This window comes from Brienomyrus brachyistius, chromosome 5 (genome assembly GCF_023856365.1).
Source record: "Brienomyrus brachyistius isolate T26 chromosome 5, BBRACH_0.4, whole genome shotgun sequence".
Lineage (NCBI taxonomy): Eukaryota > Metazoa > Chordata > Actinopteri > Osteoglossiformes > Mormyridae > Brienomyrus > Brienomyrus brachyistius.
The window spans coordinates 22842692-22869353 of NC_064537.1; the positions used below are offsets into that span (position 1 = coordinate 22842692).

At 41.0% G+C, this 26662-nt stretch overlaps 1 protein-coding gene across 1 annotated transcript; it reads left to right on the forward strand.

Moving 5' to 3' along the window:
- The first annotated feature begins 334 nt into the window (after positions 1–334).
- LOC125743017 (uncharacterized) lies at positions 335–22228 on the forward strand. Its single transcript, XM_049015597.1, has 8 exons — positions 335–474; positions 14715–14762; positions 16826–17044; positions 17406–17690; positions 17940–18218; positions 20264–20479; positions 20937–21068; positions 21269–22228. Exons 1-8 carry the CDS (start codon positions 450–452, stop codon positions 21697–21699), a joined length of 1635 nt encoding a protein of 544 aa, XP_048871554.1. The 5' UTR covers positions 335–449; the 3' UTR covers positions 21700–22228.
- Positions 22229–26662: the final 4434 nt, after the last annotated feature.

A 26662-nucleotide genomic window follows, 5' to 3' on the forward strand; every position in this document is an offset into this window, starting at 1 on the left:
GACGACATGGGGAGAACATGCAAACTCCACACACATGTGAGGTACCAATACCAGTTATGCATATTAATATCATGATTATTAATAGACAGAATTAACTGGAAAAAGCAAATGAGTAAAGTAAGGTTCAAAATAATGTTAAAAAAAATACAATGACAGCCATATGAAATGTGATTTATTCATGGTGAAACACTACAAACATTGTTTTGGGTGCAGAATAAAACGTTGCATTGCATGCATTACAGTAACACATAAATTCATGCATCATCTGGAAGTAAGAAGTAATACCAAGAAATGACGAAAATGTGAAAATACTTTGGATGCTTTCCAGCTCATATACCACTTCCCCTCCCTCCTTCATTGCTCTCTGTATTAGTCCCTTATAAAGTCATTCACTCTTCTCAGTTACCGTTTAGTTGTTGCCAGCAAGTGCCGTTCAATAAAAAGCGAAGATGAAAAACGTGGTGGTTCTTTTTGGTAAGACCAACTGAAACTCTCTTTTTTCCTTCTCAGTCTTCTACCTTATCCTCTCTCTCTCTTTAATTTGCTTATCTAATTCTGATTATTTTTCATCTTTAGTCATTGTTTCATTGTATTTTTTCCTGTTTGCGATATAGTACAGCCAAATGTGCAGACTTTCGATAGACAGTAATTGTGTTTGCTGATCCATATACTCCAATGTTCTGATCTGAGTAAAAGTGGAAGTGAGTTTGATAATCTTAAGCCTGTATATTTTATCAGTATTTATATGTTATGTTTGACCGTTTAAACTTCACTTATATAACATTGATTCAGCATTTGTTTCTTTAACTCATTATTAATAATTATGAACTACTAAAAATATAAAGTAAATCTATTTCTATCTATTGCATGCTGAAATAGCACTCCTCAAATAACAAAGCAAAATGATAAATAATACACTGCAAATAATTGAAAATCTTAGAAGACCAAATTCCCCATATTTCAATAAAGATTTGCTTCAGATATAAACATATCATTTCACTTTTGGTTTTTAAATAAGCCATTAATGAAAGTTCTCTGTAACCACAAAGTAATAGAACTATGCATCACATAGAGCAAATTTTAAAATAGTTTTTAATATTTTTACATTTACTATGATTTTATTTTGCTGTCTAAATAATTACGTTTTAGTCCAGTGTGTTGTATTCCTCTGTCTGTTTACAAGAGAACTTCCATTAATGCCTTATTTTAAAACCAAAAGTTCAGATAAGTTTTTATCTGAAGCAAAGAAACACTTTTATCTTTTAAATGTGTGTCAGGGGGATGTATATTAACGCCACATATCAGATTCCTGTTTCATTCAATTATGTGCTCCGCAACAGCGCTGGACCCTGAAACAAGAATGGCCCCAGTTTCTCGAAACCTTCTTAACACTACGTAGTTCATACGTTCTACCTTTAGTTGTCTCTTAACGTTCCAACGTGTTTCCCGAAACATTCTTAGTCAAGTATGTCTTCTGTGAGATATTCTTTCATAAGGTTGGTCTGAGCCTCGCTTACAGTAGCTGTCTCCTATGGCTGTTGTTGCTCATGTAAAATAACACTAACATCGTTAAGGCTACAAGTTTCATAACCAAACGTCACTTAATTAAAAAATAACTAATGCATATGATAAAATGATTTTTTATCTGCAATTTTTGTTAGGTTTCGTCTTTGCACTCTCTATGAGCACTGAATTGGCCTCATTAATGCGCAGATTCATACCGAAAGGAAAACGGTGTTAATTACTATATATTCATTTATGGATTGGGAATGCGGTGGGGGGCAGGGGGTTCTCCCGTTATTGATGGGGAGGCAGGGTGGCATTTCAGTTAGCACTCATTGCATGTCATCGTGGGGTTTCCCCCGAAAGTCAAAAAACATGCTAAGGTGATTAGTTGGCAAAGTTGAATTATGTGTCCTCATTTGGCATAATGTTTTACATTTTTGCATTTGTCTGTATTACTTTGTTAACCTGTAAGGTATAATGTACCAAAACTGGCATGCCGCAATATTATATATATATTTTGTGCATTGTAATGTTTATATATATATATATATATATATATATATATATATATATATATACAGTATATAGATATATTTTATATGCATTTTGCTGCAAGTCACAGCAAAATGAGGAAACAGACAATAAAACCATCTTTTATGAAGAAATCAGAAGTCCTCTGTGTGATATTTCCTTAATTTGGAAAACAGAGCTAAGATTGCAACATAGAAGCCATTGATTCTCCATGGGAGGGCACGTCGCTAGGCGGCTCGGAGCGGCGCAGCGCCTTTTGGTTATGGAAGGCTATCAGGTCCAAAACGTCTCAGACTTTTTGCATAGAGGCAGCATTATTTCATGCCTAAAGACTGCAATAATTCATACGTTAATATTTCATGCCTACAGACGTTACATTTTTACCTCTACAGACTTTCAAAATAAAAGCACCATTACAGTAACTTCTAAGCACAAACACCACAACAAAATCAAATTATCCACTCTACTTTGTTGTTCTGTGTGGTATTTCTTTTATGCAATAAAATAGATCAGGGTGACAAAATAGGTAGGCCTATTATATGATCATTGATACAAAGCATCCACACTTCAATATTGTCGTGAAAATAAATCAATACTTATGTATAATCTACTAGCCTATGATTACAGTTTAAAAGAAAACTGCCAAGAGCAATTTCCTTTGTGTCTAAAATCCAGCAGCATAGTTTTCTATCCGGTACAATGTCACCATGAACCATGGTGTCACTTCTGTATGAGCCAGCTCCTTTTTTGTAAATAATGGAAGCCGGGTGGGGGGCGGCATGGTGGTGCAGTGGTTATCACTGTTGCCTCACACCTCTGGGACCTGCGTTCGAGTCTCCGCCTGGGTCACATGTGTGTGGAGTTTGCATGTTCTCCCCATGTCGTTTCCTCCGAGTTACTCCGGTTTCCCCCCACAGTCCAAAAACATGCTGAGGCTAATTGGAGTTGCTAAATTGCCCATAGGTGTGCATGTGTGAGTGAATGATGTATGAGTGTGCCCTGCGATGGGCTGGCCCCCCATCCTGGGTTGTTCCCTGCCTCGTGCCCATTGCTTCCAGGATAGGCTCCGGACCCCCCACGACCCAGTAGGATAAGCGGTTTGGAAAATGGATGGATGGATAGATGGAAGCCGGGTTCAATCTAAGAACCAATCTCTTTCCTTTTTTCTTTATATTAATTAATACAAGGTGGAATGATAGGATGTTTTTTCACCACACTGCTTAATCACAGGCACTCCATGCACTGACTGACGCTGCTCTTTAGTGCATTGTAATGTTTTTATATTTGTTAAGTGGCACACCCATTTTGAGTGTGATATCTTTGCAATGGTTTGTGTTTTTGGATAGTATATTTATTATTTTATTTGATATTGACATCACAATGACTATAGATGCACTGCGGATTTACAGTGTTCAATACACAAGTGTATTTGCAGGGTTACGAACTCTCACGGATCTGGCGTGACACTCAGACTTTCAGACTCTCACGCTCAGACAGGAAACCTTATGGAAAATCTATATTATCCAATTGCAAGCCTAAATTTATCTACATGAAAAGCGTTGGGGGTAGTTTTCAAACCATACCAAGCCATTTACAAGGTAATAAAACTGTTATATACCTGTAAATGCATGTGCCTGTGTGTGCAGACTTGTCTCGAATTGAAATTTTCATACCAACCAGCTGAGACTGTGTTTAATGTTTTACATTAATGTTTTAACACCAAATTCTGGTATTATGGAAATTACAAGGTTTGCTAGGTTATATAGGGGGCGGCATGGTGGTGCAGTGGTTAGCACTGTTGCCTCACACCTCTGGGACCCGGGTTCGAGTCTCCGCCTGGGTCACACGTGTGTGGAGTTTGCATGTTCTCCCTATGTCATCGTGGGGTTTCCTCCGGGTACTCCAGTTTCCCCCCACACTCCAAAAACATGCTGAGGCTAATTGGACTTGCTAAATTGCCCATAGGAATGTGTGTGTGGAATGTGCATAAAACAACAGCACATGTTGGTACAGTAAAAACATTTAAATTTTACAGATAAAGCATGTAACCATAAGTCTAATTTCTGTAAAAATACAGAAAAGAAATTGTCCAGTTTCACTGAAGGGATTTCTCTGTTATTTTACAAACTGTGTGTAAATATACGTTTATGCAATGTAGTTTTAATAACATTTTTCTGTCATTTAACGTAACAGGAAAAAAACGTGAATTACAGTCAAATTGATTGATATAAAACAGTTTAAAATTCTAAAAAAATTTTCTTTTTTTACAGTGTAGGACACATACACAAACATGAAACGACGCAGTATGACTGCAGATTAGGCTACATTACAATTATGATATAAGTTGAAACTCGAAACTCGAAAAGCAACTTTTATTCAACGCTCCTGTCACCAACTGCGCAATCACCCTGCCTTACCCACAATACACACAGACAACAGTCCATGTATGGTAATTGTAGTCCACCAACGTAATATCATCACATCCCCCCCAAAAGAAAATCAATGTAAGAAACAATATATATATGAGGTATAATTGGCATTACGCATTCCTACGACATGTCCTATACCCTATTATTGTAAACAACCAAAATGGTAAAGATAAACACTAACTAGGGACTGTCACCAGTCCTGCAGTGGCAATGGATTATTGTGCCTTTCTTGAAGCCACTGCTCTAAGCTAAACAATATTGAATCAAAACTCTTCAGCAAAGCGTCGTGGGGGCTTCACCACTCTCCCACTGGTCATAGTTCTGTATGGTGAGGGAAGACTTGGTTGTGCCTATGAGGTGGTAGTGTATGGGCCTTGTGGTGGCACCAGGTCCGGATGGGTGTCGACTTCCACACTGGACTCCACTCACTCAAGTCCCATGCTGTTCAATGCTTCCGGAACTGAAACAGGGACAGGCTGTAGGTGCCGGCGGTTTCGCCGTAACAAGGTGCTATCGTCAGTCTGTACAATGTAGGAATGAGGCTCCCTGAAGGACCTACAGCTGTGCCTGGTGTAGCCCATGTCTTCTCCTCATCGAGCTTGGTAAGCACCCTACCACCCGAATGCAAGGGAGGCAGGTTGCACTGTGAATTTCTTCTGTCAAAGAAGTATTTGTAAGAAGCCTTGGCTATCCTGTCATTACGGACCACCTCCCTTGGATCAATGAACCTGGGCTTAAGCTTACAGTCCAGGACTGGCAGTGTGGTCCGGATCTGGCGATCTAACATGAGCTGGGCCGAACTGAAGTTTGTGACAGCACTTGGAGAGGCCCTACAGTATAACTCATGAGGGCTAGATATGGGTCTGGTTGGCACAGAATCTTCTTAGCCATGCCGACAGCCCTCTCAACAGTCCCATTACATTGAGGGAAATACGGGCTGCTGGTAATGTGGCAGATATCATACCGTCGCCAAAAGGACTTGAACTCCGTTGAGCTAAACTGTCTCCCGTTATCAATAAACAATTCTACAGAAGGCCCCCACCTTGCAAACATTTTCTTCATCTGAAGTATGACCTGCTGGCTAGTAGGCAGCAACACCGGGGCTATCTCCACATTTCTAAAATAGTAGTCGACGACTACTAGTAGTAGTAGTACTACTACTAATAGTAGTAGGCCACTAAGTAGGTTTTAGCTCGATGGTCACTGAGGTCGGCTCCAATCGTGTGCCACGGGCCTGGTGGCAGTGAGGTAGGGATGAGTGGTTCCCTTCTCTAAGTAGGCTTGTGCACCAGGCAGAACATGCACTGGGAGACTGTCCTCACGATGTCGTCTCCAATGCCGAGCCACCAGACAGAACCCCTCACTGTTTCGCGACACCTAGTCAACCCCTGGTGACCAATGCGGCTGAGGATATCCTGTCTGTGCTCAGGTGGAATGACTATCCTGTCTACAAAGAGAAGCAAACCCTTGGCCTCTGACAGTGATGCCCTTGCAGCATAGTAGGCCTGAAGGTCTGAAGGGATGTGTTTCCACCACCCTTCTCTGATGCTTTGCAACACCCTCTGCAGCACCCTGTCCTTGCTCGTGGATTCTTTGAGATCCTTTTTCGTCTGTGTCAGTCGAGATTACAGCATCAATGAAAGCCTGCACCTCTTCCTTGGTATAGGTACTATCGTCACGTAGTGGGTTCCGAGACAACATGTCAGCTACTATGAGTTGCTTGCCAAGGACGTGAACAGCTTTGGGGTTAAACCTCATCAAGCGCATCAAAAGCCTCTGGCACCACAGTGACGCCTTGTCTAAGTCGTATGAATTTATAAGAGGGACGAAAGGTTTATGGTCGGTTTGGAAGCTAAACTCACTCAGGCCTTTAGTGGGAAAATCGCTCACATGCCTATACTGCTGCAAGGGATTATTTTTCAATTTGTGAATACCTCTGTTCCGTGTCGAAGAGCATCCTGGAACAGAAGGCTACTGGACGGACTTTGTCCTCGTGTCTCTGGAAGAGAGTTGCTCCCAGACTGAAACTACTAGCATCAGCCGTCACTATGGTTGGTTTATGAATGTCATAGAAGGTCAGAACTGGTGTGTCAGACACCATCCGCTTTTCCTCGCTAAAGGCTTTCTGCTGAAGCTCACCCCATTGCCAAACTGTTGTGTCCCAGCAGTTCTGTTAGTGGGCGGAGCTCTGAGGACAAGGCCGGTAAGAATCTACCCAAATAATTAATTAACCATCCCCAATACCTGTCGAAATTACGTGACATTTGAAGGGCTTAGCATGTCCCTGATTGCTCTCACTTTACTTGAGTCCAGTTTTATGCCGGCGTGACTGATGACGTGGCCGAAGTACAGTAGCTCTGTCTTGCTAAAGTGACATTTGTCTTTATTTAGTTTGAGCCCCGACTGCTTGATAACCTGCAAAACAATCTCCAGATTCTGATCATGTTCGGCCTGGTCCTTTCCAAGGACCAGGATATCATCCATGGCCACAGCAGTACCCCTGAGAGCTCCTAGCAGACGGCTCATCTCCCTCTGAAAAATTTCTGGAGTGGAAGTGATGCCGAAAGGAAGCCTCAGAAAGACGAACATGCCCATTGGAGTGATAAAAGTTATGAGTTTCGTGGTGCTGGGGTCCAGCGGTATTTGCCAAAACCCCAACGATGCGCCGAGAGTAGAGAACACTGTTGCGTCAGCCAGTGTACAGTAGGTGCAATGTCGTCAAATGTGGGGAGAATAAACCTTTCCCGCTACGCCTCCTGATTGAGATGCTTTAAATCCACACATATCCTTAGCTTGCCATTCTTCTTGACAATTGGCACCATAGGGGCGCACCACTCAGTGGCCTCTGTCTCCTCATTGATGATCCCCAGTGACTGCATCCTCTTTAAGCTCAGCTTCAACTTTGGGCAGAAGAGGAAATGATACTCTGCGTAGCGTAGACAGGCTATAAGGTTTAGCTTTTGGCTGCAGCTCAATTTTCACTGGCTCACAATTGCAAAGACCAATGTTTCCAAAAACACTGTCTGTGATTTCATCGGTTCTAACAACTAGACCCATCTGGCATGCTATGCTGCGGTTGAGTAAGTTGCATTGTCCCTCAACTATGTATATCCAGAGTTTGTACGTTGTCCCTTTTCTGTCAACTGACGCTGCGAATTTTTCAGCACAATTTACTGCTCCTGCAGAACTCTTGAGGTCAATTCCAACCTTGACCAACAGAGGGCGCTGTGGAAGCACCTGATAAGTATACCTCGATATAATGGTTATATGTGACCCATCACCACAAAATGAGTCTTATGGGTGAAATTTACAAAATTTCAGTGTTACAAAATGCGTCCCATCATTAAGAAATGAGTCTTATGGGTGAAATTTACAAAATTTGTAAATTTCACCCTTAAGACTCATTTCGTGGTGATGGGTCACATATCGGCTCCTGTGCCTATTTTAAATTACACGTCCTTCCTGCACACAGTCAAGGTTATGTGCCACTTATGCTCCAATTCCTGCCCCTCTATGCATCCCAGAAAAAGATGTTCATTAGAAAGATCTGAATCCGTGCACACCACGACCTCCTTCACGTTCTTAGTTCAGCAAATGACTACAAAGTGACCTAACATCGTATTTACTGCAGCGCTTCCCATGAGCAGAACACTCCTACTCTTGACTGTGAGGCTGACTGCAACAAGTGCATACCCCACCGGTCGAACGATTATCCCTAGGTTCTTGCTTATGGAGGTAGTTTTCTTATTTGTATGATCCTTTGCCAGTGTGTTTTACAAGCCGTTTTTGCTTTACGTGTGAAAGCTCATTGACCACAACCGATCTCATGGTTTGATCTTGCAGCTTTATTTGCTCTGACTGACGAGGAATCTGCACAGCTTTCTCGAGAGTTAACTCTGTCATACCCGTCCTGTTACAGAATAAATCCCTGATTCTGCCTGCCTGCTTCCTACAAGCCCACCTGCACGCTCGATCGCCCGCTTTATCCGCAATCGTGATAAACTGGGGTTCCATTTGTAATGTCTGTGAAACATCCTGGTCCGCTATCCCTCGGACCACTCATTCGCGGATCTGTTCATCTTTGTTTGCCCCAAACTCACAAAATTCAGCCAACTCATACAAGCTACGTACAAATTCCTCGACAGTCTCTCCCATCTCTTAAGAACATTGGTGAAACTGCGCCCGCTCATGTATTACATTACGTCGCAGCCCGAAATGTTCATTAAATTTAAGCACTACCTCATCATAGTCAAGAGCGTCTGCCTCCTCCTCAAACTTGAAAGAGCTTTCCCCATGACTTATAGTAGGGAATTCACTTGCACTACGCCTCTTTCTTTGTCGAGCTTGGTCGCAAGCCGAAAGCAGAAGAACCGCTGAATCCACAAAGACCAACTGGACGGTATTGTAAAGTTCAACTGTTCCAGTTGATTACATTTTGACATGGTTCAACTACAATGGTTTAGTGGGTACGGAAAACTTCTGACATCATGTAATTTACTCAGGCCGACTCCAAATGGGCTTTACACGAAGCAACTTTTATTAAACGCTCACAGTCACATAGTACTCTGATTGGTCTGTGCGACCTCTGTTTAAGTGTTACGACATAAACCTGGGAATTTTTATAATTTCACACGTTTATACAATAGTACAGTACTTTAACAATCGTTCAAATTCCATAATGGGAATTTTGATGTGTACATTGATAAAAAATCTTCTATAGATGAGTATTCTATTTTGTTTGTAACCAACAAAGTTGGTTTGTTAACTTTATGATCTCACAGAAAATGTTAAATGCTAAGACGCTAAAGAACCAGTTACACTGAGTATTGTGCACTGAATTCTTAAACACTGATAAGCAATATAACAAAATCAAGGGTGTATGCACTGTACAATGTATTGGTGGATGTCAGTCACTTTAGAGAAATTGGGGAATAGTCATGATTAAATCAAACACAACAGGTAGTGATTTAAATATCATCAGAGTGACAAAAATAAATTCCCATATGTTATATAAGATACAATTGCAGATTCACTAAGCACATCACAGTGCAGTCTGACCAGGCAAACACATAGTTCTCAGTCAATTATCTTCATTGTGGGAAGGTATGAAAGAATTAAACTACCATGGAAGATTGTCCTTTTATTTTGCAGGATCACTTTGACATCAGGACATGTTGCAAAATACCGCCTGTATGAGGAGTTATATGGCTGTCTGTAGAGGTAAAAATGTAATGTCTGAAGGTGTGACATATTAAAGTGTTAATTATTGCCATTTTTCTAGGCATGAAATATTAACGTGTGAATTATTGCTGTCTTTAGGTGTGCATTTTTTGAATATTTTGAATTTTTTTTTCTATAGATGTGAAATAATGCCGCCTGTCTTTAAAAGTTAAAGACATTTTGGCGCTAATGGCCTTCCATTTTTGGGCTGCAAGAGCATGAAAATTAGTCTGGTCAGTTTTATGGTAATGAGCTATGATGTGGTTCGGCGGCAACCAATCGGAATCTAGAGATACTTTGCTAAAGAGAATTCCATAAAACATAAACGTGTAAACTTTTGCTCCGACTAAACAGTTGCCAAGCACCATCGGGGTATATACCGTGACACAGAATACGTCTCCACACAGCATTTTACCCTCTAGACACGGTAAAAAAAATCCCAGTGTTTAGGCGACATAAAACTGCACGTTTAAAAACTCAGACATGCATTTATATACTGCGTCAACACAATATAAATGTACATGTTAATAAGGTCTTTCAGTACTGAGATATACCCTGGCTAATACTTTCTATTCAAGGGCAAAGGTTTCAGTCTGTAGTGCATTATGTTAGAATAAAACTGGAATAAAAAATTTTGTGAAAATTTCAACAAAGAGGTTAATTGTTTTATCTAATACGCTGAACTAATTATGTCTGACTTAGAGCAAGTGAAGTGACGGGAAGTGAAGTACAAAGATAAGCTGCAAATTTGTTTGGTTTGCGGGTCGCTTTAATAAGTTTGCAAGACCTAACATTGTGAAGAACTTTGTCCCACCTACTCCATCTGCATCGTGACCAGGAGCGTCTCTCCACCCGTGGTGTGAACGTACGGTTACAGAAGATCGATGATTAATTAATATTAGCTATTGATTGGAATTTCTACTAAAGTCAAGCATTTAGAACGGAAAGCTAGATAAACAGCATGCCAGGATTTTAAGAGATATGACTGCACTAGTACATGGATGACCTCCAGGCTTGGTTATAGTACAAATATGCCACATTTCACTTGGACTGGCCAAGGGTGTCAAGAGATTTTGGCAGTTTTAGCTGTAGCGCCCCCTATTGATGAAATGCAGGTAGTCTTTTACTGTGTCCCCAGAATGATGCTGGGAGGTAGGATTTCAAATTTGGTAGGACAAGGTATTGCGAGTTCTGGCTGTCTGATTAATGCTGGCGAGATTAAACATTGCAGCACTTCTTTTATTTGACCAAGTCGTTTGGTTAGTTACTGGTTAGTTACTGAGGGGATTGATCACAATCATAACAGGACTCAGACCTTTATTTACTTAGTGTTTATAATTCATAAATAAATCTGGCCAGCAGATCGATCTTTCATTTTCCACAGAATAAAATAGGATGTAATGTTATCCTGCTCATAAGCATTGGCATATTTCATCGTCAACACTGGCAATATACAGAGACACAAGCAAAAAGGTATTCAGTCTTACTGAGGTACAAAAATAATTCCATTTGCTGTCTCCTTTTCTGCATTTCCACGTAACTTAGTAATGTTAGCACTGGTGCTTGTGGTCAAGCAATCAGCAAGTTTATCACTGTAACCACCTCTTCAGCAGTGCCTCTGAGGGACTGCAATCGGACCGAGTTCTGTCCAGGCCAGCCTTGAAACCACAGTAGGAGGGGTGTTAGCTACTGAGCAACTTGCTGTATCTATATGAGCTACCCTGCAGTCCAGGGAGCAAGCAGACAAATAAGGAACAGGACTACAAGCTAGAGGAGGAACAGGATGGCCCGCGACACCTGCTGGCCAAATGGGGCAGGTCCACATGGGCACCAACCCTAACAGGAATATTTTCGTGAATCATTTTAAAAGCTTGATTACAGTTTTCCTCATTCAGTTTCGTACATTTCATGAAGCCTGCTTCACATTCTCAGGACTATAAGAGCATTTCTCAAAACAATTCATGCATATAGCACTATGGTTTACCTGCAAAAGCCTGTAACTTACCCAAATAAATTTACCCATGTCTCAAAATCAAATGATTCTACCAGTGAATTAGTCAGCGCCACCAAAATGAAAACTATAATCAGTATCGTTTTAACTATGAGAGTCAAAATGCTTAGATATATTGTCAAAATGTCGGTGTAAGGATGCTCCTGAGCTCCAGAGTTACACTGTTGCGTATCCATGTCAAATACACCAACTATAAACAAGACATGCAGAATCTAAGTGACTGGAGAAATAGATGTCCTTCTGGACTGAAATACCTCATTGTTCTCTAGCAAAATGATACTTTTCATGTCAAAGGCAACAGTTTCAACATTACAGTATGTAAAGTTCACTGGAAAACTTCAGTTCTTAAGGCACAGTACAATAGCAAACAAAAAAGTCACACAGCACTGTATAACACAAAAACTGCAAAAAGACAATACAAGAACAAAACGACATCAAAATGTACGATGGGATCCAAAAACACAACAATGCTGTATCACTTCAATTTATGGAATACAACATTTTAACAGCTTGGTTAACCATTTTGCATGGGGTGGCTAACACAGTCCCATGCGTATGGGGCACCATGGGCATTGTTAGGTCCGATCACTCGGGGCTATGGCTCTGAGTATTTTAAGCCTAGCCCTGAGTATTTTAGCCCCAATGCAAATTATTCTCCTTCAAAAAAAAAAGTAAAGCCCCAGGTAAACTTGACTCTGCCCCTAATATTTTCAATGACTAGAAACTCCCGTGTGGGGCGCCATGTGTTAAACACTCATTTTTGTGTACAAAATACATTCTGTGCCACAAAAAGCATTATTTATTTTTATTTATTAATTATTTTTTTGAATGATGCCCAATCGTTTCTTGAACAAAATGCATTTCGTGAATTAAAGACAGTAATTTTGTGGACGAAATGCATTACAATCCTTAGTCTAGGGTTGTGGCGTAACAGAATGGAAGGATACAGGGAATGGGATAAGGGAACGAACAGGGGAAGGGAATAAGGGAACGCCATTGGACTTAAAGGGTTCTTTTTTGTATTGTTGTATAATTTTATATCAAAACACATACAACAAATAGTACACCGAATGATAATAACTTCAGGAGTGACCACAATCAAAATGACAAAAAAAAACCCCGGCTATTGAGTGTGATGCACAACTAACCTTACATACACACAAAAGAAAGAAAAAAAGACAATCACTGTTTCTAACTCACTAACCAAATAAACAGAATCAAGACGCGCTCACAAAATAAAACTGGGATTCACTCTCTAGGCACTGGTACAAGCACACATCTTGACACACATGCACACTAGCCAAAGCGACAGTATCCAAAGGGGGCAGCAAAGATGTAAACCAGAACCGAGCGGAAAGATCAAAAGCAAAAGAAAAAAGAGAAAGAAAGGAAGGAAAAAAGGGAAAAAAGAAAAAAAAAGTCAAAGAGCTACGAGTGAGAGCTGAAGCTTGGATTGGATTAACAGTGGTGTTTTTCTGTCGTGGATCCAGAAGTGACAAACTGGATGATGAGTTGGAGACAGATGTGGGCGGGACACATGGAAACGTGATGAAGGATTGGAGGGCAGAGGAGGGAGACAAGTGGGCGAATGAGGGAACTGCAGGCGGACCTAGAATAAAACTATCACACACAAATACACGGGTCGTAACACCCCCCTCCATACACACACACACACACACACACAGAAGTTCATAATCACAACCATTTCCGGCACAGAAAGAATGGCAAAAGGGTAACACACATCAAGTCAGAGAGAAGACATCTTCCATGAGGTTATTTGTTCCATTATTATGCAGAAAATGGAGGTTAAGCACTTGAATAATAAAAGACCAGCACATGGTTAGTGTCACACCCACACAGGCGGATACCACCGGCTGTGGCTCATTACGCGTAATGAGTCTAGGGATAAAACCAGCCAGAAGTCACTTGCCCATCGCAAAGTATTGCGCTGATGTTTAGAAGCCATACCGAGCACTTTCTTGTCGATCGTCTCTCCCTGAAACCTAACCCTGCCTGTTTGCCTCGTGTCCTCTCCTTACCTCTCTCTCTCTCCCGTTCCAGACCCGTCCCCACACCTGACCCTTCAACCCTGCCTGCTCCGGCTCGTCTCGTTCCTGTACCCCTGTGTGATCTTGTCTCGTGTTTCCCTGTAGGACTGACCCCCCGGCTTACGACCTCCTTGCTTGTCTTTCGACCTTACCTCTTGCCCGTCCCTTTCAGTGCCTCTGTTTGGTTTATCCAAATAAAGCGCTTGACGGCTTGCATACCTGGATCCCGGTCTCTCTGTTCTGACTATAGTGACAGTTAGTATTTCACATTCAGGTGAGAAACACAAGCAAGTTGTGATCCGTATGCATGACCACAGGGGTGGTACTATCTCCAGTGTAAACCTCTTAGTGTTGTAAGGCAAGAAATAGGGTGAGTGCTTCCTTTTCAATATTGATGTAGGCTAGCTGGTGCTGGTGCAAACATCTTATAAAAGATGGGGGGATCAAGGCCAACATTATCCTCCTGGAGGAGGATGGCCCTGTGTACTGTATATACACAGATATATATATATATCATATATCATGCATTGCATATCAGATAACTTCAACAAGTTACCAAATGCCTGCAAACTCGAAGATATTCATTTTCACCTGGAACTAGCCATAAATGCTCCCAGTGAAACCCCTGCATTCTCACATCATATAGAGTCTAATCTCAACATTTATAAGATTATATTTGTAGTGTCTTCAAATGTTTATATTAGGTGAGAACACATGTGGTTAACTCATGTACATTGAATGTAATAAGCCTAAAATCAAGGGGATAGAAGAACGCTCAAAACTGGACAGGGTTCAAAGGGTAAACTGAACTGTCAGTATCCATGGTGTTTGATTTAACTTATTATTTTTAATTGTATAAAACGATTAAGCCAACAATGATTTTATCATCTTGGGAATTAGATGATTTCAGATGAGTGAACTCAGTTTGTGAGGTTAATTGTAATGTAATGTGTGTTTTTTTTCTTACAGTGTTTGGTGCCATTTTGCCATTTTCACTGGGTCAATCAAAGCCAACAGGTAATTAACAAAATACACACTTATTCTGTGTCCATAAGACAGCAGTCTTCCCTTAATCTTCCTAAACATCCGAGAAAAATATTAAAACCAAGTAAATGCAATCCAGTAAGGGTACAGAGTCTCCCAGAAAACTAAAGTATACTAAGGCAGACAGCAATGAAAATGATTATAGAATATATACAGCTTTGGAAAAAATCAAGAGACCACTTCATTTTGACGCGCACTGCTACGATGGTTCATATCAGGCTCCTAGAAGCAGGACTGAAGACCATACCTGTCAAGTTTTGGATTTGAAAATAAGGGAAATTTTCCAGCACCCGCCACGAGCCATTCCACCACGCCAACCAAACTCCAGTATCCCTTACATTTTAAGACAGGTGTACAAGAAATCTAAAATAACCACTATTTTCATTACACATTTTCTTTTAATTTCTCATGTTCACTCATGTGGCTCTCTGGTCTTCACTAATTACTTGGTGGATTTTTAATGCTGACTGACGTCGTTCCTTCCCCCGTGGGAGACACTAAAATCGCAATTACAAATCTTACAGAACACGTGACTGTGCCCCATCCTGCACCTCTTTACGAAAGTAAATCCGCTGTCCCATTTTTTGAGATATTTACACAACTCCTTAGTTTTTTTTTGCAGGAATGCCTTCTCCTTCTTCATATCCATCTCTCTCCTTTGTTGTGTGGATTTGTTCCCGCTGTCGGCACTAACCTCGCGATAACTGCCACCCAGGTTACTGCAGTTGGCAGTTCTCGCGAGTCCACTGACAGTGTTCAGCTTGGAGAGGCAGAAGAATTTTTTTTTTTTTAATGATATTTGTCACGATCGGTAAGCTCGTGTAAGGCGAACAGGCAGGCAAACAGCAGGCGAAAATCAGGGAAAACAGGGATTTATTCTCGGGGCAGAACAAACGGGAGCAACTGGCAGGTACTGACATCGACAACATCAATGACGGACAAGGGACACAGGCAAGACTTGGACTCAAAGACAGGACAGATCAAAATAACTAGACAGCTGGGTACGATCAGGGAAGCACACGTGGATCATCAGGGGGGCGTGGGACACACGAGGATCGTACGAGCTGGGCGTGACAATATTATACGGGAGATTTACGGGAAAATACTAATAAGGGAGGGCGGCGGGAAAGAGGGGTAAAATACGGTAGTTTCCCAGACAAAATGGGAGAATTGACAGCTATGCTGAAGACCCATAAAGCAAGGAAGATGCCCTTCATCAGTGACAAGCAGGGAAGAATTGAGCTGAAGTTTGCAAAAAATGTGTATTTCATATAGCTGCACACCCATAAATTGAGAAATGAGTGAAACAAAAAATTGTGCTGTGTTCTCTTAATTCCCAGAGCTGTATATGAATATACAACAATGGTGTCAGTCTGTAGCTTTTTGTAATATGCATGTTGCATTTGTAAGATGCCATGATTTATCGTTTAGATAGTTGCCATGTGAACTCCTAAATGACACTGACCTTCTGGACAATGTTAGCTCGCCTTCCCTGACCCTCCAGTTGGCTTTCTTTGCTAAACCAAGCATTGTACATGAAGTTATGTACAGTAGCTGTACTGTGTTATCTGACATGTTATCTTTCTTGCTCAAAAATCCAGCTTTGTGATACAGGCCCCTGGAGAATTTCAAGTGTTACTCTGTTTTCCGGGAATTATTTCATGTGCTTTGTAATCATCTCTTGAGTTCCTACTAGCAGAAGGGGTGACATCTCTCTTCTGATTGGCACTTAGTTAATTAATAATAGCTAGAATACATAGTGAAATGAAATATCAGTTGAAGTTTTACTTCTATTTTAGAATTTGATATGGAAATATTTGGTATTAGCTAATTCTTGGTCTGAACTAATAACTTTAAAAATCTTCATTAACATTAATGCTGTTAAAATGTGCAATATTGGAGAGTTATTAAACATTTACCATGATTCCTATTGAAATACTGCATGTAAAAGTGTAGTTCTCTTCTGTTTAAATATGTTTGTCCAATACGGAGAAGCTGGTATGTATTTGTGGGTCTTCATCTTCCCTTTCCCACAGTGAGCATAAAGAAGCAATTTTTACCTGTATACTTGGGGGACACCATAGTACTCACCTGCTCAGGAGGAGGTAGCGTCAAATGGTATTTCAATGATACTGTAATCCCAGATCAAACGCAACAAAACTATATCGTCATCATAAAGTCTATTAGTAAACAAGGCCGATATGTGTGTGAGAGGAATGAAATGAAGAGTGAAGCATTTCAGCTCAAAGTTGAAGGTAAGTAAATATCTGCATTTGAAAATAACCTATTGTTACATTTAGATCCCTGTAAAATGTGCCACATGCTGTTTATATGCAAATATATACAAAGATGCTGCTATAGAAATATCTCTGTGAATTTAGTACAGTGTTATTTGTTTGCTTAGCAACAATCATGTATCAAGAAATACATGAACTTGTTCAATTTGGGAAAGTGTCCATTTAGATCTTTGTAATGAATGGTGATGTGATTACCCAGTTGATATTTACATTACATAAGGTTTAAAGAGAAAATAAGAATGGCAAATTCCCCTTGATTGGCAGGTCTGAGCCTGACGATATCTAATCTCCTCCTTTCCTTGCTTCTTTCATATCCCAGACGCCTTTCCTCCAGAGATCCTAGTCATTCAGTCTGGAGATTCAGTGGTCTATAAAGATGACTCTGTTCATCTAGCCCTTTATGTGGACAACGACTGGCAGAATTGGATGTGTTATGTGTATAAAAACCAGAGCCTTTACCGTGTTATGATAAAAGATTACCCAAAAACCGGCCCTTTGGAGTTCATGACGTCCTCTGTGGAGAAGACCTCAGAACCATATATTTATTGGTGTAAAAATAAGATCACAAACACGAGAAGCAGCACTGTTGTACTCTCAGTAACCGGTAAAAAATGCTTTTATTAAAATGCCACTTTCTATACTTTCCTATTAATCTATTTTTACACAAACGATACAGTTTTTCTGAATTCCATCAATAAAATCAACCATAGTTTACAGTTGACATGTACATGGGGAATTATTTCAGTCATATGAGGTGTTGCGTTTTTGTGCTAATTTTAAGAGTTTTCTTCATAATTATTTGAATTGTCAGTCTCTCTCTTTGTTTCTCACTGTGCTGTTCTCACCCCTTCAGATCTAATGGTAAAACTTGTACCTCACCCTGATCTGCCAGAACTGAGAAAAGATTTAGAACTGGAATGTGTGACACATGGTGCACCAAAGATAAGTAGTGTCACTTTTTATAAAGGCAGTGATACAATACTGACTCAAAGTGAAGTGAAATATACAATTAAAAATATGGCAAAGACCGACGAAGGAAACTACAAATGTGAAGCTACCTACATGTTCCAAGCGAGTACCAGCAATAACAAGTTCACTGTCAAATCTGTGCCTCAGGAAGTCGTTGGCATAGGTATACAGTGAGTGTGAAAGTGTGTGTATGTGTGTAAATTCTGTCTTATTTACAGTACCAGTCAAACGTTTGAGCAAACTGCCTAGAAAGGAGAGTGAAAGAGTGTCGCATCACATACAGTAACCTGGCCACCTGACCTAATCACAGCAGAAATTGTTTGGAGGAGATTGACCAGAGAATGAAGGAAAAGATTAGCTTAGTTTTATTTACCGTATGCAAGTTAGCACAGGGTCAACGTTACAGTGAAACATAATTGACAAGAATCAACAAGTCTCTCAGCAATATAGTATAAAGAAGTAGTGGGTGGGGGGGACAGCATTATTGCACATGAAAGAGTGAGCAGCAGTACAATTGTCAACGATTTAAGGTGGCAGTACTGCACAGAGTAAGAGTTTTTTACTTTTATTTTTTTATAATAATAAAAAAAAATGAAAATAAAGTGCAAAGTATACCTGAGTCTGTATTGTATAGGACAGTTCTTATGTGCATCCAGTGAAGTGTGGTGTGTGTGTTTAAGTGTTGTAGTTGAGGTGTCTAATGGCTTGATGATAAAAACTATTTTTTAGTCTTGTAGTCCAGCAGATACTCCTGTATATTCTACCGGACGGTAACAAGGAGAACAGCTGTTGTGCTGGATGGCTGTGGTCCTTGATGATGCTGTGTGCTTTACGGAGGCACCGCTGGAGATAAATGTCCTGAATAGCAGAAAGACTCATGCCTGTGATGCACACTGCTGCCTTCACCACTCTCTATAGTGATTTCCGGCCGCTGGCAGAGCAACTTCCGTACCAAACTGTAATACAGCCGACAACAGCAAGCTCTCGATCGCACTCCTGTAGAAATTTGAGGTGATGTTGGCGTTCGTGCCAAACTTCCTCAGCCTCCTCAGGAAGTAGAGCCGCTGGAGAGCTTTCCTGATTACAGTGTCTGTGTGAAGGGTCCAGGAGAGATCCTCGGTGATGTTAACAAGGAATCTGAAGTTGCTAACCCTATCAACCTTGACACCGTTGATGAAGATGGGCTGGTGCCCCCCGACTGGTCGTTTCCGATAGTCCACTATCATTTCTCTTGTTTTGCTGACATCGAGAGACAGGTTATTATCCAAACTCCAGTTATACAGTGCCCTCACCTCCTCTCTATAGGCCGTCTCATCGTTGTCCGTAAAGACGCCTATGGTGGTCGTGTCATCCGCAAACTTGATGATGATATTGGACCTGTGTTTAGCGACACAGTCGTGTGTGAACAGGGAATACAGTAGGGGACTAAGCACACATCCCTTCTGCGTTCCTTTGTTTAAGATGAGTGATGAGGAAGTGTGTTTACCAACTCTCACCACCTGGGGCCTGTTTGTGAGGAAGTTGAGAATCCAACTGCACATGGATGGTCCCAGATGGAGTGTCCAGAGTGGGACCTCCTTCAGGGCAGATGGAAAAGCATCCCAGGAGGCCACCTCATGAAACTGATGTAGAGCAGTCAGTAGGGTCAGCCAGTCCCTGGAGTGATTGGGGTTAAGGGCCTTGCTCAAGGGCCCAATGGCGGGAACAGTTTGCCGACCATGGGATTTGAACCAGCAACCTTATGAGTTCCAACCCACAGAGCTGCCCCCCAAATAATATTTTTTTGATACTTTTTTGGTCAGTACATAATTCCATGTATGTTTTATTTATAGTTTTATATGTTTTCAATTATTCTAAAATGTAGAGAATATTACAAGTAAACCTTTCTACGCGAAGGTGTGTCCAAACGTTTGTCAGGTACTGTATATGTCTACATGTTTATTTGTTTATTCATTAATACCATATTTTCATATTCTCTCTGTCTCTTTATCTTTAGGCTGTATTTTTTTGTGTATTCTTGACTTGATGTTTAAATTGTATACTCATGCTACCCCCCAAAAAAACTCCTGGTAGTTTTTTTACACGGTAAATAAAAGGAATCTGATTGGTTGTGAATGGTTATGATTTCTCATTATTTCTGATTGGTTCTGATTGGTTTTCCTTATTTCTGATTGGTTCTGATTATCTCCCTTTTCCTGTGTCCTCCAGAAGTAACTCTAGAGGCAGCCATGTCATATACGTCAGGGAATCCTGTGTGCACTTGCAGCAAATGCAGATCTGGCGGCAAGTCTGAATTCTATGAGATTGTAAATGGTCACTATAAAAAAGTTAACAGCGGATACCAATACCACCTACCCCAGGGGAAGTACGTCTGTAGAGTTCGCTGGGATACCGGAGCCTCCTCATTCAGTCTGCCATTGTCTGGTGAGTCCTGGATGGTGATTTTATAATGTGCAAAACTAACATCCTGCATCCATGCCAAGTTAATCTACCAATGGACTCCATTCCAACAAGTCACATGGTGCTATATGGGAGAGCTTGTCTATTAAAGTTATGGCGCCCCCTGGAGATCCTGCAGGCGCTGGCAGGTGTCTAGTGGAGGCTCAGTGAAATTAAACCACACAGAACAGGCAGATTTTAGGTTTTAGGACCGGGTTGGGTTAGAGCATTATGTGTGAATCTTGGCAGATAAAACAGATTCCATACATGCTACATTCTTCAGATATTGGCAAAGAGTCTTCAAGTCTTCAGAATGAGATTTTTTTTCTTTGCTTCAGAGTTGCTTGTGTTCTGGTCCAGGAGACCAAGAATCTGTCTTGTTAGTCAGGCAAAGTGTTCAGCTGAAGAATCTCTTCACTGTTATTGTCCCTCTCGTTCTCAGTTGCAGTGTCAGGAAATGAAGTTCCTTCCAATACAGGTGTAATCGTGGGGGTCTTGGTGTTCATCTTCATTGTAATGGGGCTCATCTTGATCATGGGATATTTCTGCAGGAACAGAAGAAACAAGCAAAAGCGTAAGTCTTTATTATGTTTCGCTGTAACAGCTTTGGTCTATCACCACCTTTCTATGCTTGTCTATCCAACAGCAGTCAAATTCAACTGACTTATTTAAATAGGGTGCAGGTGTGTCTTTATAATTATCTGCAGTTGTTTATCTGCTTAGCGTGCTTTTCATAATTGATTCAGTTTTTTTGCCATTCTCTCTCAATTTTAGCCGAGGCATTGTACCAGGAAGTGGCACTAGATGCTGTGAAATCCGACAAGGGGGAAGGAGGTTATGAGGAGCTCAAGGGAGGAAAAAGAGGAGAGAGGAGTGGAGAGTACGACACACTGAAGGGGCCAGATGCAGACAAAGTCACAACAGCGGACGTCTCAGACACTGGAGAGCAGGGTCGCTATGAGGCCCTGAAGGTTTCGCAAGATGATTCGAAGAAAAATGAGTATGAAACTCTTAAAGGGAAAGAAGGCAAGGGGGCAGAAGGGGGATATGAGGCCCTGAAGACATCTAAGGCAGAGGAAGCTGCAGGAGTGTACCACACCCTGGGCCCAGCAGGAGAACAAGGCGCAGGATATGAGGCACTGAAGCTGTCCAAGGCAGAGAGGAAGGAAGGGGAGTATCAGACTGTTCAGCCAGGAGGAAATTAAATGGGGGCCTGCGCTCAATGGAGTGAAAATAATCATTGTCTAACAGGTGGTCTGTCACCAGTGGTTTACATGGAAAGTTGCATTTGCACGTCTGCGGTGCGTGAATCCAGTGTGTGTGACACAAACACATGAATAACAGTGTGTAAGTGTTAAAGGAAAGATGTCGCTATTGAGGAAGGAGCCAATCGTGTGATCATATGTTTCTTTCTTTTTTTCATTAAACTTCCACATGTACATTTAACTATACAATTACAAGCATCATATGAAGTGTATTTCTGCTTTGATATTGCATTTTAATCATAACTCCATTTTAATGGGGAATTCAATACATTTTGATGAGTTCAGAACCATATAAACTTTCTAAAAGATGCCATATTTAACCAGTTTATAGACATTACGAAGACTTTGTTTTTTCTGTTACCTGTCATTAAGCAGCTAATTGAGTATGTTTGTGAATTAAAATATGATATATAAAAATCGTTTTTTATGGATATAATGAAATTGTTTATTAAAAAATATATAAAATTCAGTTGGTGCACCTTTTTTTCCAGGATTATCTAAAGTATTTTTAAAAATCAGCTGGTTTTCAATTTTGTAATAGGATTCAGTTCGACTTGAATTGACTAGACTTCACCACAAGGTGGGGCTGTCAACAATGTTTTCACGTGGTTGTTCTCTGTCGTCTCTGCTTAAATATTATTATATTATTTTGCATAAAGAGCAAAGGTAGTGTAAGTGATTGAAAAGAAACTCTGCTATTTGTATTTTCAGGTCTTAGTTGTTGGACTGGCAGGTTAGATGGAATAGAAGTAAAACATCAAGCAATTAATATAATATAATCAATACTAATTATTTAGTATCTGAATAATCAGTGAAATCATTAACCATATTATAGCGAAACAATTTCAGACACAGACACAAGCAGTGCTCATTCTAATAGGAGTAAAATGTTATATGTACATATGGACCCTGAGAGGAACAGAGAAATTTCACTCCAGACTGTCATTAATTAAGTCAGGGGTCCCACACTTTTTCAGCTTGTGAGCTACTTATAAATGACCAAGTCAAAATGATCTATCATCCATCCATCCATTTTCTGAAATTATTAAGGGTCCAAAGCATGTAATGCAAAGCAGTAGTGCAATTATTTTTTGCAGATACAGCCAGCCATACAGTACCTTACCAGCTTGCCATTTGGACTAGGAAGCTCTGCCTACTTAGAGTTTTTGCTATTTTGCATAATTTGCAAATCCTACTTCTGCCTTAAAGTCCTACCCCGTCCGACCAAATCAGACAAATGAGGTGTCAAACCAATGAATCCTCTGAGCTGATCAAACGTTATTGAAAAAAGTCTGACATTTCTTTATTGTACGGCCACTAGCCATGCCGAAACTCCACCTAAATTCCGCACATTTTAGTCTGACTGCTATAACTTGGCCATGCCTTGGCCTCCCTTAACCAAATTGGAAATCCTACCTCCCTGCACCATTCTGGGGACACCGTACAAGACGGGCCACATTTCATCAATAGGGGGTGCTACAAATGCCTACTTCCAATATTTCCTGAACTGCTTGGCCAATCCAAGTGGCACATGTCTACTATGGCCAAGCCTGAGGTCATACCTTTACTACAGCAGTCATAAAATGGTGGCCATAATCAGCCAATTAAAATGAAGCATCTATTTCACAGGCTTAGCAATCATAAATCTGCACTAAATCTGGATGCTACATTTCTCTACAGCAGAGTTCTCCACCTCCAGTCCTGGAGGGCTACCGTCCAGTAGGTTTTCTATCCTACCTGGCTTTTGATGAGCCACTCCTGTTCCTGATATTTACCTGAGAACAGGTGTGGCTCATCAGAAGACTGGTAGGATAGAAAACCTACTGGACGGTAGCCCTCCAAGACCGGAGTTGGAGACCCCTGCTCTACAGACCCAGACCTCACCCAGGTAAGGCCATCCCAGTCTGCCTGATGGGGGCGGTACAGCGACAGCTTTAGCATTTCTGCCCACTTCTCCAGAACTATCAAGCCTACAGCTGACATTTATTGCCAGCCTAATTCAGTATGACATGCCAAATCAAACAACATGTAGAAACTGGTTCTCCATCTTTGTGTTTTTGCATAATTTATATAGGTCTGATAACAGGACTTTTCCAACTCGTCCTAGGGTTTTCGCCCAAGCTATGTAAGTCAGATATCATTTAAATCAGGAGACGGTCATTATAAATAATTATTTACAAAAATACTAAACTTTCTGTAAGGTACGGCCACCAGCCACACCCAGACCATACGCGTGCCACACCCATTTCAATCAGACAGCTGTATCTCAGGCCTGCCTCAGCCAGTCATCACCAACTTAAATCCTGTAGGACGGTACTGGAGAGGGACCATCCAAATTTGACACTGATCAGTCAATAGGGGGCGCTACAATAATGCAACATGTGTCTAAACCTGCAAAACCAGTGAAACTTACATTTTTCTCATTTCTGTAACAGTGACATATTTCTAGTCAAAATCTTTTGTACTGCAAGTTCTGTGAGTGATACCAAATCAAGATATATGTCATTTCCCTACCATTTGACTGAAAATGATCAAACTTCAATGATGCTTTAGCCTGTAGGGACAAGAACAATTTTAATGTTTCAATAAATTGGCCAGCAGGTGGAGTCAGTGCTCCAATCATAAAGGCCATTCTATACTTTCACGCCTTCTTGTGTCTAAAGGAACAACCTAGAAAAGGATAAAGCATGATATTACTACTGTTACATGCAGCAGATCCCCAACTCAGCACTGTTGTTAAGAATATGCAACACAGCTTATGTTTACACAGCCAGTACAAACAAACTTTAACTTGTAAGATCTAAACTTACCACATCAGGTAGGAAGGTGCCTATTTCTACCAACTACTGAGGCCATCAGACCCAAACCATACATTCAGTCAGGCTTAGACACTGCACCAGATGGATCTACATTCTGTCCTACATCTGCTGACCTGTTAGACCGAGACTCAACAATCTCCATCCTGATTTCTACCTGCTACTGAGACCATCAGACCCAAACCATACATTCAGTCAGGCTCAGGCACTGCACCAGATGGATCTACATTGGTGAAATTTCTCCTAAACATTTTCCTTCTGTTTCTTATCTACCTTTTTTCCTTTATCCTAACTTGGTGAACATTTCTACTGCAATGTCGAAATGTCAGCTCTCATCCTAACATAGTAGTATTTCCTACTTTCTGACTATTTAAATGCATTGGCCAGCAGTTACAGTCTGCACTTCATTTCCCATCAATACTTAACTACTATTAGCTTTGGACCCGATTGTCACTGCTTACAGTTAGTAGTTATTATTATTATTATTATTAATTTCCCTTTAGGATGAATAAAGTATTTTTTAATTGAATTTGAATTCAATCTACAATATATGTTGGTGGCTGCCTTCGGTTTTGTGGTCAGCTGTGAGAAAAATGATTCTTCCTTCACTCTCAGCTCGCTGAGAGAGTCTGAAAGCCTGAAAATGCTGCTCCACATTTCCTTTCTTCGGAATAGCAATGGTAGGGGCGGCATGGTGGTGCAGTGGTTAGCACTGTTACCTCACACTTCTGAGACCCGGGTTCGAGTCTTTGCCTGGGTCACATCTGTGTGGAGTTTGCATGTTCTCCCCATGTCGTCGTGGGGTTTCCTCCAGGTACTCCGGTTTCCCTCCACAGTCCAAAAAACATGCTAATTGGACTTGCTAAATTGCCCGTAGGAGTGCATGTGTGAGTGTGCCCTGCAATGGGCTGGCCCCCTGTCCTCGGTTTTTCCCTGCCTCATGCCCATTGCTTCCGGGATAGGCTCCAGACCCCCCCGCGACCCAGTAGGATAAGCGGTTTGGAAAATGGATGGAATAGCAATGGTAGACTGACAGATGAGGCAAACGCACTTCGAATATGATATTGTGAAAAAACTCCTCCTCCCATTCCAAGGGTATAATTTTTATACCCTTTCTTAAGTTTAGTAGAAGTAAACTGGAGGCTAACTAGGCGATTCGGTAGCTTGCTAGAGTTTGGCAGCAGCTGGGGGGGTTGAACATGCATGCGTGGTGTGGTGACCTATGTGTCAAAAAAAGATCAGATGTCAGACTGGCTGCTCTGTATGTCAATCAAGTGACAAATGTCATAGTGCCGGTGGATGACAGGCTATCCTCTATTTATTTATGCTATGAGATCTACCCACACTACCTTTGTGATCGACCAGTAGATCGCGATCGACCAGTAGAAGGTCTTTATACAGCCTTTGTAGAAGGCCTTAGCTGGAGATATGTGGTGTATGTGGAGGTCGTTATTCTATAAAGTCTTTGTAGAACACCTTAGCAGGTCATTACAGTGGGGATATGTGATGAAGGTGAAGGTCTTTACTCTACACAGTCTTTGTAGAACACCTTAGCTGATCAGTGCTGCAGGGATATGTGATGGGGGTGAAGGTCTTTAGGGCCTTACTTTTTCAATTAAGAAATTATTGTTTGCTTTATGACTCTAAGACTACTGTAATTCAAAGTAGTCCGTAGGACAGAAACCAGGACACCTCCCTCATGCTTACATGGCCTCAGGAGGGGGTGCTACATAAATTTGAGGCTCCACTGGGATAATAATTACTATTAATACACGACAATAGTAATACATAATAATAATACATTTCAGATAGCTTGATGACTAGGATTTTAAGGTGGCATTTTTAAGGCCTAGTATCATTCTTAGCATTGATATTGTAAGGTTGGTGAGAAATGTGTAAGTGACAATTTTAGTAGTTAATTTGTTTGGTAGATCAGAAATAAGGGTCAGTGAGGTATGATTAACCGCAACTGAGAGCATGGTGCAGCTCAGACATTGGTGAAGGGAGGAGGCATCAATCCTGATTATGCTTTGCTGGTGAAAGATGTCCCTGAAGAGGCAGACGTATCTCTCGTTGAAGAGACTTTT